Source organism: Erpetoichthys calabaricus, chromosome 4, assembly GCF_900747795.2.
Source record: "Erpetoichthys calabaricus chromosome 4, fErpCal1.3, whole genome shotgun sequence".
Classification (NCBI taxonomy): Eukaryota; Metazoa; Chordata; class Cladistia; order Polypteriformes; family Polypteridae; genus Erpetoichthys; species Erpetoichthys calabaricus.
This window is the reverse complement of record NC_041397.2, coordinates 111,922,762-111,935,739: the sequence shown is the minus strand read 5'-3', so window position 1 is coordinate 111,935,739 and position 12,978 is coordinate 111,922,762. Positions and strand designations below refer to the sequence as shown.

At 36.5% G+C, this 12,978-nt stretch overlaps 1 protein-coding gene across 1 annotated transcript in view; it reads left to right on the top strand.

Moving 5' to 3' along the window:
- Positions 1-12,978, top strand: part of cpb2 (carboxypeptidase B2 (plasma)) — an 80,193-nt gene that overhangs the window by 64,987 nt on the left and 2,228 nt on the right. The window contains exon 10 of the mRNA XM_028799682.2: positions 11,075-11,159. Coding sequence (XP_028655515.1) covers positions 11,075-11,159 — 85 coding nt within the window. The remainder of the gene's footprint in view (positions 1-11,074; positions 11,160-12,978) is intronic.

The following is a 12,978-nucleotide window of genomic DNA, read 5'->3' as shown; positions in this document are numbered from 1 at the left end:
ATTGAGGAACAGTTTTTGTTCCATATGAATTTAAAAATTAGAGATCTAAACTCCAAGGAATACTTATTGTAGGGTGTAAGGGGTAGCATTCCACTTGTGAAGTTAAAACGAGGGAGTATATTCATATTAACAATGACCAGTCTGAAGCAGAAAGATGGGGGTTGAGATGACCATGTAGTGGGTGAACCATTAAAGATTATATATATGCTACAATTGCATTCCTAAAGCATTCCTGCTGTTGATCAGTTCTTGCTTTTCCTAGTGACTGTACTTCTATTTTATTGGTGGTCACCGCAAAGCACAATTTTAGAGAAAACTATATTCTTTTGAATTGAAATGGGAAATCAGTAAGAATAATGGGAATAGTGGGAGTTTGTATTATTTTATTATTATTATGTTTATGATTTTCATTTGCGTATGTTGTTTGCTCAAGCATTATGTTTCGTGTTTTTCATCAGTTCTATTTTCAAGCTATTATTTTTTTTTTTTTTTTGCCCTAGCCTTAGCCAACAGTACAGTTGAATCAAGTAATACTTTATCATATTACAAACAGGAATGTTGTTTGAAGGCTGCACATATAGGTGGTGCAATGAATTGAACATTTTGATTTTGGGGTTGCTGGACACTTTTTAAATGATTGCTGAGGGGGTGCATACCAGCCTAATTCAAGCACAGGTTTTCTTCCTGTAAATGTATTGTAGTGATGTCTTTGTTGGTAGAGAAAGTAAGACATGGGAAATGTAAACAATGGAGAGAAGAACTTTTTATGAAAGAGTGAGGTTCAAAATAGGAGATAAGTAAAGACTGTAAAGAAGAGAATACTCTGTGTTCTGGAACTCTTGTTCCCCCTCGCTCTATGTTATAAATTCTACATGTTATTTTAGTCTAGTGATCCCCTTTGGAGATTACAGAGTGTATATTTTAATATATGAAATCAAGTTCTGGGGTATTTGAGAGTGTTGATGTAAAATCAAACAGCCCTTCAAGCTTTGATCCCCTCCTTTTACTGTGCAGCCTTTGCCAAGTCTTATTGACCTTGAAATCCAACAGTTTTGATTCCGGTCTGTGTGGTTAAAGGCCTAATCTGCATCAAAAGCCAACAAAGCAACAAGACAAGATAGGGGCAACATCAAAAACATGCAGGAGGAAGTACAATTTATCAGTAGTCTAATGACTGCAAATGAAGCCTGACTGATTAAGATGGATTAATATGCAAATTTCTGATTGCAATTGTTTTTCAAGACATGTAGCAAGCAGTTTTATTTACATCAGAGTTCATCAATAAGACGATGTGATAGCTGGAATAATCTTCCAAGTCCTTCCCCTGTTCAAAATGTTTACGGCTGAATTAATTGTAGTTGTAATTGTATTCTGGGAACAAATAATGCCCTGAAAGTATTGAATCAATGGCCTCTCCCTGCTTGGAAGATGAGAACAGGGAATATAGCATGACCACATTTTCAGCAGAAAGTCCAGGAAGAAACAAATTCTCACAAAATAAAATTAATTCTGCAGGAGAATGTTCAGGGCTTTCAAGAAAAAGCTGAGGATCAAATTCATAAAAGACGTTATTAATATGTCTGTTGGTTCAACATCATGAATTATTTTTCATGGCTGCCATGGATTCAAATCTGTGCAATTTTAATGTTAGCAATTTCATAGCTGTTGCACTGTTCTGGAAGAAATATGCCACAATAGTTTAATTTAACAAAAGGAGGTCTTTAATAGAATTAATATACCCAATCAACACATTGCACAATCAATAGTTTTAAAATTGCCTTCTCACCCCTTCTCTTAGCCATACCATAAATCAGTTTCAAACTGCTTAGTTCATACCAAACAAGACTTACTGTCAAAACAAGAACACTCTCCGAGAGGTAGACTAGGGGACTTTGTATAAAAAACGTCTTGTCATTCCTAAACGGCCCATACTATATTTTTGGTAAATCCCTTAAATTACAGCAGAAAATGTACACTTAAATCAAACAATGATTACTTTATTTTGAATACAAGGCCTAAATTATAAAAATTGTGTCACTGTCCAAATACTTATGGAACTGACTATAGGTCATGTCTAGTGACATTTTGGTGACCCTTACTTAGCAAGCATATTATCAGCTGTATTGCTTACAGAGATTATGACTTGTCTTATGAGCAACAGCCTGTCTTTAAACTCCAAGGTACTCCTTTAATAAAAACAAGATTTACTGCAAGTCACATCACCTTCACATAACACTAATGACTGCCTGTGGAAATATTTTATGGGTGTGATATATTTAATAAATATGCACCTTAAAACCTAAAGAAAATAAGTAGTATGAAACTATCTAGCATACATGAAACCCAGTTCATTACTTATTGTTAAACAACAAAATATACAGTATTGTCCTACTGATAGGATTTAAAGTTAACAGAGCTGAATGCAAACCCTGAATAGAGACATATATCCACATAAATACTACACAAATTGAGCATATATTCTTCCCTACTGGATACATAGTACTGTGGGCGAGTATGATTCATCTCATACTCAGCCCTTCAAAGCAGTAAAAAGTTTTATTCAGATCTGTAGAGAAAAGCCAAGCAAAAGGAAACCTTTTATTGGCTAACTAAAAAGATTACAATATGCAAGCTTTCGAGGCAACTCAGGCCCCTTCTTGAGGCAAGATGTAATCCGATCTATTCAGATCTGAAAATGGAAATCATCAGTTTGTAATCAAGATCAACCACATGGGGGCATGGTTCCTCCACAGCTAGGATTTATTTTCAGCAAATGTTATCATGAAGTAACAAATAGCACAATTTATAGCCAGCCAGACTTACTCAGGATCACTGATGGAGTTGGATTTTACTGCTAAAAATTGTTTAGCACGATAAGTTTAGCACAAAACTCAAAATTGGTGAGCAGGGATGTGTTAAACAGTGATTTCAGGGCGTGGGTAGAAAGCTGTAGAATTAAAATTGAGACCACAGTGGCACAATGTTTAGATTATGAGGCTAGTTCCAGTTTTGAATTAGATAACTCTAATTGATGATTGTGAAACAAAAACATGTGAATGGGGGTGGAGGGAATAAAATTCAAAAGTCTTACTGGAAGGTTTAAGTAGACAGCATGGATCCTGCAATTTGAATGACAGTGGTAAAATAAAAGGAAAAAGTCTTAGTGGAAGGGTTAAAAAAACAGAACAAATCAAATGGAATCAATACAGATATAAATGTACATAGTGATATGTTGAATGAGGGAAATGCTATTGGAAAGAAATTTCTCAAGTACCAGATTTATATATGGCAGAATCTGAATAAGAAGATAAGGAAGGAATGATGAATGGTAAGGTTTGGTACATACATAAAGTAGAAGGCAGTTTTCTTTTGAACAAACTTAACTAATACACTAAAGAACCAGACACATTTATCAAAAGTCACTTCCAAAATCTTAGCATGCAGGCTGCAGCGACACAGCATTGGTACCTCGATGGAGAGCTGCGCAAAAAAGTTAAAAGTAAATTAACTAATGAAAGTTATTATTTAACAGGGCAAACTTACCTACCCTAAACCAACCCAGCAGACACATAAACATTACTAATTCTCTCCCCAAACCCATAAGGAGAAAACACATTGTATAATACCTAAACTCCTTCAGGCAAACTCCCCCTACCCCACTACACTCCAAATATTACTGTAGGCAGAAATCCCACCAAAGGGATTAATTTCTTCAAATATGTAAGTGTGGCAAATCCTTTCAAGCAGCTTCCTGCAATATCCCGAACTAGTAGGTGACCTTGAAGCATACTAGAGGGTGCCAAGATTTAGTGTTCCTTGTTGCTCTTTCAATCATCACAATATGCATTACAAGACAAACTTCTGTCCCCACTTCAAAGAAAAAGAACCTATCTGACTCTATTACCGAAGAAAAGTTCTGCTGGCATGAAAGTTGTCAGTAATTTCAGCTGCTAGTTTCAGATTGTTAAAGGTCACATGTTTGATCCATGGGGCAACTTGAGATGGGCAGGATACAAAAGAAATTGCTGCAGATCAACTTCCCAAGCTTGCATTGCTATTGGGAACCTTACAACCTTACAAGCTTGAGCAGTAATAGCATTGAAGTTGAGATATAAATATATCTGGTACCCTCAAAAGCTAGATTAGGGGACTTTTCCATATGATGGTCAGTGTAATTCAGAAATTTCAAAATCAGATTCCTAAGACGAGAGAAGTTCCTAGCTGAAGAATGTATCCTTAGGCAATATTCAGTTTCATGGGCAGTCATTTAGTTCAGGAAAAATGACAGATAAAGGTATTTTCAAGAACTGAACTTCACTGCCATCGTCAACATTTTCTTTAAGGCCAAAACTATGGATATTTTCTGTCTCTGGTCATTCAGCTTTATTAATTTGGAGGAGAGGGATAGAACCTGACACTACAGTAATTCCATTTTAGCATCACATTAAATCATCTTATTTATCAAGGCACAAAGTTCCCTAGAAATCTTTTTACTGAACTTTAAACTTATTAACAGCCAGGTCTTCTGTGAAATGAAGCTTTAAGGTTGGAATCTTACATGAGATGAACTTCTTCAAGTCTGAAAACTTGGTAGGAATCTGCAGCATCTTAATAGGCAGAGACCAGAGAAAATAAGAAAATAATACATTAAGAAAATAGTTCTTATACTTAATTGAGATGGGTGAATGTCTCAATATGCAATCTTAATATGGAATAAAAAAAGACATAATTCAAAACTTTACCAAAAAGTATGATTTAGTAATACAACATATACAAATTAGAGGTGAATAAAGGGAAAACACAAAGGGAAAAAAACAAAAGGAAATGTTGCTCATATTTCTATTTGTTTTGATATGTACTCCAGCTACCAATAGGTATTATAATTTTACTAGCAATACAGTTGTGCATCACTCACACAAAAAGGAACCAATGTAGGAAATGCTTTAAGACAGTGATACTCTGCTTCTCCTGTGCACTATAATTACATACTATACTCCCCATTAACCTATATAGTATTTAATTAATGGAAATCATTACTTTTCTGGAAAAATCAGAGACCTCCAGTACAGACCTTCAGTACAGTATACTGAATATCTTAAATATGAAATGTAAACATGCAAATTTATTTTCTATTTAATCAGAAACATCAGAGAAGCCTCCCAACTTTCAAAACAAACATCAAAAGAAGCCTCCCAGTTTTCCTAAACCTTCATCATTATCTATACTTGAAAGTAATGAGTAGTGAGCCTTTAATGAAGAGAACAATGGTACTTTCATTAACTAATTTAGCAGCCTGCACCTCTAGATGATCTTAATCAATAACGGCAATGGGACCAGTTTTTCAATATAATAAGAATACATAATACAGTATACATTTTTCATAATGTTTTGCAAAGAATAATGTAATTTATCATAAAATTATGCATCATGCATTCTTGTCAAATTAAAATTATCCAAAATATATCAAGGACTGGATCCTAACTTTGAATTATGCAATAAACCACTAGCCTCACTAGGACGTATGTTTCAGAATTGTCCTAAATTAAGATCATTTGGGATTAAAATATTTGCTCATTGGTCAGACAGTGTTAGATGTACACGTATTTCTAACCTCTTTGAATGCACTGTTTGAATTAACACTGGCTAGGATAAGAGTATGTGATGATAAAACTCATTATGATTTCAAAACCTGCACTGCTTGTTTGTTGACTTATCTTGCGTATTTGGATGAATCCTTACCAATCCTCCTGAACTTAATAGGAAGCGGAAGTCATATATTTAAAACTAGAAAAAAAATCTAATCCCCTTTAAGATAAATAATGAAAGCTTTTTAGAACTTGTCAATAATTAATATTGTACTTTTTTTGATATTTATAATATATATAAATTATTTTCTAACAAGTCTTTAAAACCCCAGGATGATGGGGATGGGACAACAAAGGAGCAAGGATGAGATGGGAAGGAGCACTGCAGTGAAAGATCACATGGGCAAATATCTGGCAAGCAGACTACCATCGGATCAGGTTGTTGATGCAAACTGTCTAGGAGACCCTACCCAGTCCAGCAAAACTCCATGTCTGGGGTAAGAGTTAATCACCTTTGTGCCCACAGTGCTCTGGAAGAGGACTCTTGAAACACCTTCTCAGCCCTTTGAGATGGGCAGTATCGCTGGCGCCATGATCAGGTCCCTAAAGGCAATTGCTGACAACATAGCTACAGCCATTAAAAATCAAGGGAGATCATCAGCCAAAGAAAATCGCCTTCTTGAGAGCTGCAGAAATAGCAAGCTGACAAGATATAATGAAAGCCAGTCTCCTCAATACTGCCAAGGACTGGCATATGGAAGTGGACATGGGCAGGATGCTAAAGTTCCCAGCCTCAATAACATCATCATGGCTGTGGCCAGACATGCTTATTGTTTAAGAATCCACCAAACAACTGTTAACAACATTGCCATGGGAACAGCATGTGGACAAAGCCAACAAGAGAAAGTGTGTCAGATATCAGGAGCTTATAGATGTGTACCGAAGCAGAGGCTGGCAAACATGGAGGACGTTCACTCTGCAAAGAATTTACAATTCTGGACATAACTGGGAAAGAAAAGAGATGAGCCATTAGACTTGCAACTGAAACTGCAGAGAATGCCATCAGGTGGCTTTGGATCAAGAAGGCGGATCTGTGGATGAATGCTGCTGGGACAGAAGCTCAGGTCTGACCAGCCTTGGCGGGGTCACCAGGGAAAGGGTGTCTGATGACCTCAGGTTACATCACTAATGTGTATCCCTGTGCATCCATGAGATGCATCTTACATCATAAAACATTAGAAATATTTTGATCAGTGCAAGCCATTCAACCCAACAAAGTTTGCCAATACTATTCACCTATTTTTTTTAAAGATAACATTAAGTACAATTTTGAATGTAACAAAAGTCTGTACCTCTACCATACTACTAACAATTTATATCATGTGCCTTTGGTTCTGTGTGTCAAGAAAAACTTACTAATATTTGTGAAAAATTTATCCTTAACAAGTTTCCAACTATGTCCCTATTTTCTTGTTGAATTCATTTAAATGAAACAACCAGGATCCACTGTACTAATTCCTTCCATAACTAAAAAAAAAATTTGGACGTCATTAGGCTTTGTGCCCTAGGAACCAAGTTACCCAAACTATTCTATTAACATTTCAGTAATTATTTGCCACTCTGATGCTGATCTTTTTGATCATAAAATAGGTCATTACTAGTAACGGCACACTGCACGATAACGTGCAGTAAATACAGTACACCCCCAAAATTCGCAGAGGTTACGTTCCTAGGGCAGCCACAAATTGTGAAAAACCACAACTTTTGGATGTGGTTAAAAAATACCTTTTAAATGCCTATGTTTATAGTTTAAACCCTAAATATGCCCCCAAAGCACTTTAATTTCATTGCAAACTCAGCTTAATACATTAATACGTTACCTAAAAAATTACTTTAATACATTACCTAAAAAAAGAATGTAACGGTAAACTGCCTACTGTACATTACTGTACTGCTATGTCTCCCGCAGTGCTACAATGTAAAATACCGATATTACCGCTATACATACTGTAATTCATGCAAGGACATTTTCTTTGGTATGCACTATTGTTTTCTTTATTATAAGTACAGTAAATATCTCATAATTTAATTTAATTAAAATAAAGTAAAATGTACAGGTACTCACCAATGATGAATGATATTGATGATGATGATGAAGCAGCTGTGCAGTATGATGCAGAGGATTTACAACTCCTCGGGTGGCTCCTCTTCTTTGGGCGCTTCAGGAGGGTTGGATCTTTGGACAGGTCTTCTTCTGATGATATTTTTATTCCTTCCGGTTGTTACCTTTTTGGCACTATCACAGAAACTTAGAGATACGGTACTCCAGATCGCTGCCTCGTTCTTCTTTATGTAGCGTACAGTGCTTTCATTAATGCCATAGTGGCATAACTTTTTAGTTCCCGGAGCAAATCCAGTAGTTCAACCCTCTCCTGGAGTGTTTTAAACTTCTTCTGGCGCTTAGGCTCAGTGCCAGAAGCCTTAGAAGGTGCAAGGCGTTTTGGCGACATCTTGTGCGCTTAAGAATAAAAAATGAATACAATAACAATGGAAAACACAAGGAAACTCAGCTGGAGACGTGTCACAGGGCAGCAGTCAATCAGCAGCAAGGAGAAATGAATAACGCTCTCAGATTGGCTACTTTCACCATCCCAAACCGCGTTTCCCTCAGCAGGGGTCTACTGTACACTTGACTTTCCTTCTCTGTATGTTTAGAATTTATTTGCTCAGAGGTTGATGTGCTTGCTACTTCCTGAGCAGCTCTTCTTTTCTCCTACCTAGCGGCCCACTTCTTCTATTCTTTCATCAGCATCATTTCACGTTAAAACTGATTAAGTCAGTTTTTGTGTTGCAATTACTTAGTACATTTTCCTTAATTTTTCAATTAAGCTGGGACTTAAGTCTTCAATCTGCCACAAAAATGATTTAAGATATGAAGAGGTAGGGGAAGTGACGGCAAAGGTGGTAGGGATGAGAACAGTGCCGTACACATGCACCACACCAGCTGCCCTGCACAGACACACACTCACCATTGAGATATAGATGTTTTCAGTATCAGGGGACCCTAACACGTTGAGATCCATCGAAAAACGGAGACTGAAATTTTTTGATGAATCTAAGGGCCAGTTTATACTTCACATTCACAATGCATTTGTGCACACATCATGGCTGCCACACGTTTCCAGCATTCAACGTGTCCTCTGAGCACATCCTCAGAAATTAATGTGACAGTTACAATACCAGCAAAAAGTTGGGGGGGGGGGGTGCAATGTGATAAAGTCTGAACGCAATGTCAGAGTCTCTGTTTACTATCTACATGTGACAGAAAGCCGCTATGTGGATCCTATAGGATCAATGTGCATGCTTCAATGTTTGGTGAATGGTTCGATGTGGTGAAGCAAAATGTCAACATACAAATGCATTCATGGTGCTTTTATATTGAAGCGTCGCATATTCCCCATCATAATGACACGATACATTTTAAAGGTCTCACATACCATCTTCTGAGCCGTCCTTTTTTTTTGCACCTTCACAACAGCATCAGAATGTACGGCGGCATATTTAAGCCACAGAGAAAAAAATGTTAGGGACACAGTGAAAAGGTGTATTTTGTAATTAATGTGGAAATTTCAGCTTAAATCTCGAAATGTCCACTTTAATCTCTTAATTTACTTTATCATTGAAGTAGACCATCGTAAACGTCATCTTAAAATAGACCCACTTGTTAATCGCTACGTGCTTTTGGGGCTTCCACCTGACCAGACAGCAGCGGCAAGCAGAAATCGCCACAGAGAACATATTAAATGTATGATATTACAGCTCTCTGCACATTTAGAATCCTTAGATTTATACTTGATGTCACTTTCATAATGAGATGAATTAAAGTATGTATATTACATTTTACAAATAAATAGTTACACAAGTGGGGCAGGACTGTGGTGGAGCAGTAGCGCTGCTGTCTTGCAGGGAGTCATGTCCCTGGTGTTCCCTGCCTGGAGTTTGCATATTTTCCTCATTGGTTTTAACAGTGCGCTCCGGTTTCTTTCCAAAGATATGCAGGTTTGGGGATTTGTTGATGCTAAAATGATTCTAGTGTATGTGAGTGCTTGTACTCACCTTGGATGAATTCATCTTACCCAGGGATCGTTTCTGCATCGTGCCCAATGCTAGCTGGAATGGACACATCCCTGGATTGATGGATTTAGTTATTAAACATCCATCCTTTTCAGAGATATTGTGTCAAGGTGTCCGCGAAATTTATTGGGTGTTTCAGGCAATTCACAACACAGTGAAGCCAAACCTGCTCTCACCATGATGAAAGCTTGCACTGCCACCTGGTGGAATCTTCCACATTTACGTAAAGTACACATGTAAGTATAAACAGTACAATGCTTGCATAGCAGTAGCATCCGCGGGAGCACACGTTGCATGGCGTGAAGTATAAACCTGGCCTAAAGCTTTCACTCCATCCCCAGAGATGATGGGTTATAGTGGGGGAGGGCGTAAATCAACATATACTGTTATATTCTAATCTGTTTTCTTCAACAGAAAAGGTTCCATTATTTTAATTATTACTCATAACTGATATCCTGCAGTCAAGCTAGTCACTGTTCTCTGGACTTTTGCAAGCACTGTTATGTATTTTTTGTAACCTTTAGACCAAAACTACATGCACACTCTAGGTGAGGCCTAATCAGTGTGTTATAAAGCTTAAGGATAACCTCATTTGACTTGTATTTTACACATTATGCTTTACAAATTTATATCCCTGTTTGGATGTTGACAGTGACAAGTCCACTGTAAGTCCTAGGCCCTTCTCATACGGGGTACTTTCAAGTTTCAGACCTCCCATCCTCCCATTATGTATTCAAATCTAATATTTACAGTTTTTATGTGTGACAAATTGAGTATCTATCTATCTATCTATCTATCTATCTATCTATCTATCTATCTATCTATCTATCTATCTATCTATCTATCTATTTATCTATCATATTATTTGTCCTGCAAGTCTGTATCTTTGTTTTTTAATTTTCTGATGCTGTATGTATCTAAATTTTTATTTGGGATTAATAAAGGTTATCTAAACAAATCAACTTATGTTTACTTTATGATGTAATGCATTTTAACCTACTTTCTGTAAATGTTGAAAATCTGCATATATTTGATTTACTCATTTTCTTTATTTTCATTAGCAGTGAGACAGAAAGTCAGCCTCAAATGATTGTGGTATAACCCAAAAACATCAAGACAAGGATTAGGGATATAACGATTTTTCTAACCACAAAAGCAATCAAGAATATTATTGGTCTAAATCCCATACTAATATTAACTTTAAGCCTCTGGTGTACTATTTTGTTTGTGCACCTTTATGCACTTAGGTTTGCTACACCAGGTGGAATGTCATTCAAAGTGATGAACAATTTACACCAAATGAATTTTATAAACATTTATCTTTGCTTTTTATAACAAAAAAAATTTCTTTTCAGAATTATGTTGCATACTTGGCAACTACACAGATGAGAAGACATCACAAGACTAATTTCGTCTATGGTCCAGGGGCAAAGACAATATGTAAGTTTCTTTGCACTGAAGCTTGTAACACTTCTTCTGCGAAAAATATTTTTCTTTTAAGAATGCAAGGCAAGCAATACTCTTAAGGTGCAGATACCATATCAGAGTACTCATACAATATGTCTGATATGATGAGATATTAGGCCACTAAATTGGAAAGCATTCTTTTCATTAATAACTCATTCATTTCACAACTTATCTATAAACTATATTAAAATATGAAAGGTTCTGACATAGGGTGATGTGCATTTATTAATAAGGAAAAGCAGCAATGAACACATACATTAGTGGTTACAAACATACAGTACACAGTGCAATCAAGTGAAGAATAATGGAAAACAAGAACCTGTGCCTAAAGTAAATTTATAGATATTAATCCCCTGTATGTCCAAGGTCCAGCCATCACAAAAACTTCTCCATTAGAAAATCAATGATTTATAATTAGAAAATGTGCAAAGCACATATATATTTTAAATTTTCACCATGTAAAAGCCTCAAAATTTGACGTGGTCTGGCACAGTCATCAATCTATAGTGATCTGTTTTTTCCCTTCCACTACTAGTAGATATCCCGTGACATGTGGAGCTGACTTGTCTTGGAAGAAAGTTACAGTACAGCAGCACTTGGTGAACATAATGGATTCTTACTCTTGTTTAAAATACCGGATTAGATGGACAATATATATTAAATATTAAAATACTTATGGGTTTAGGTCTTAAGAGTTCTTCCACTTCCAGTATGGTAATTTTCTTTATCTACACCCTTAAGAGCTACTTTTTATTTCCGATTCATTACTGTCAGGTAGAAATAACATTCACCATCATCATCATCATAATCATCTCATAGGTGGTTTAACACCTTCCAGCAGTAATTTAATTCTGCAATATATTAATGCATCATAACAGAGTTGTGCCACTTTTGCCACAGGCTTACCCACTCCTGGATTCAAACTCATTATCTCATGTTTCACAGACCAGTCGTGAACCAGAAAAATACAAGAGGCTTACCCTGTTCATTAAAGCAAAGCTTTTTAGCCTAATAAACTACAGCTCCATTGTACCATTGTTCTTTTTCAGTACAAACAGTGATGTTGCACTGAAATACTAAAATGCACTATTTAAAATTAGTTTGCTTTAAATTCTGACTGCACAAAGCCAGCACTTTCAATTTGTTTTTAGAACAGTGATAACCACTGATTGTGTCAGATTAGTCTGGGCCCTATGAAGTCAATAACTGTGCAAAGAATGCTGGCCAAATCCAATGTCACATTACGTGACTTCTAGTCATGGGTATGTCATAGTTGTTTATCGCATTGCTGGACCATGTCAAACTGAATAACTGAAAATTGCTGCCTATGTCACATTTATTGACTGCGTACTTGACTCATCCACAATCTCTGCCCTTTTTTTCCCCATTGTGTTGTGATACGTAAAACAGGAGACATCAGACAGACAGGTTTTTCTTTTGTCTGTCAGTTCTGAATCACTGAGAGGCTTATTCCTCATTGTTATATTAAATACACTATAATTATAGATGAGCATTCATTGGTTGTCAGCTATCATGCACACAGAGCCTGTCCTACAACTAAATACAAAATCAAACCTTGGAGTAAGTCACAAACTAGTTGGACTGAGTTGCAGGACATGTCACATTAGGCGAGTACCGCCAACTGCCTCTAACTCACTTAGACAATGTAAATAAAGGCTACGACTGAAAATCTTTGGAAAAGGCACGTAATGTAACATAGCCTCAAGCAGACAGGTATGAACAATAACTTAAATTAAGTGCATGACACCCTGGTTAAGCCACAGTGCACTAT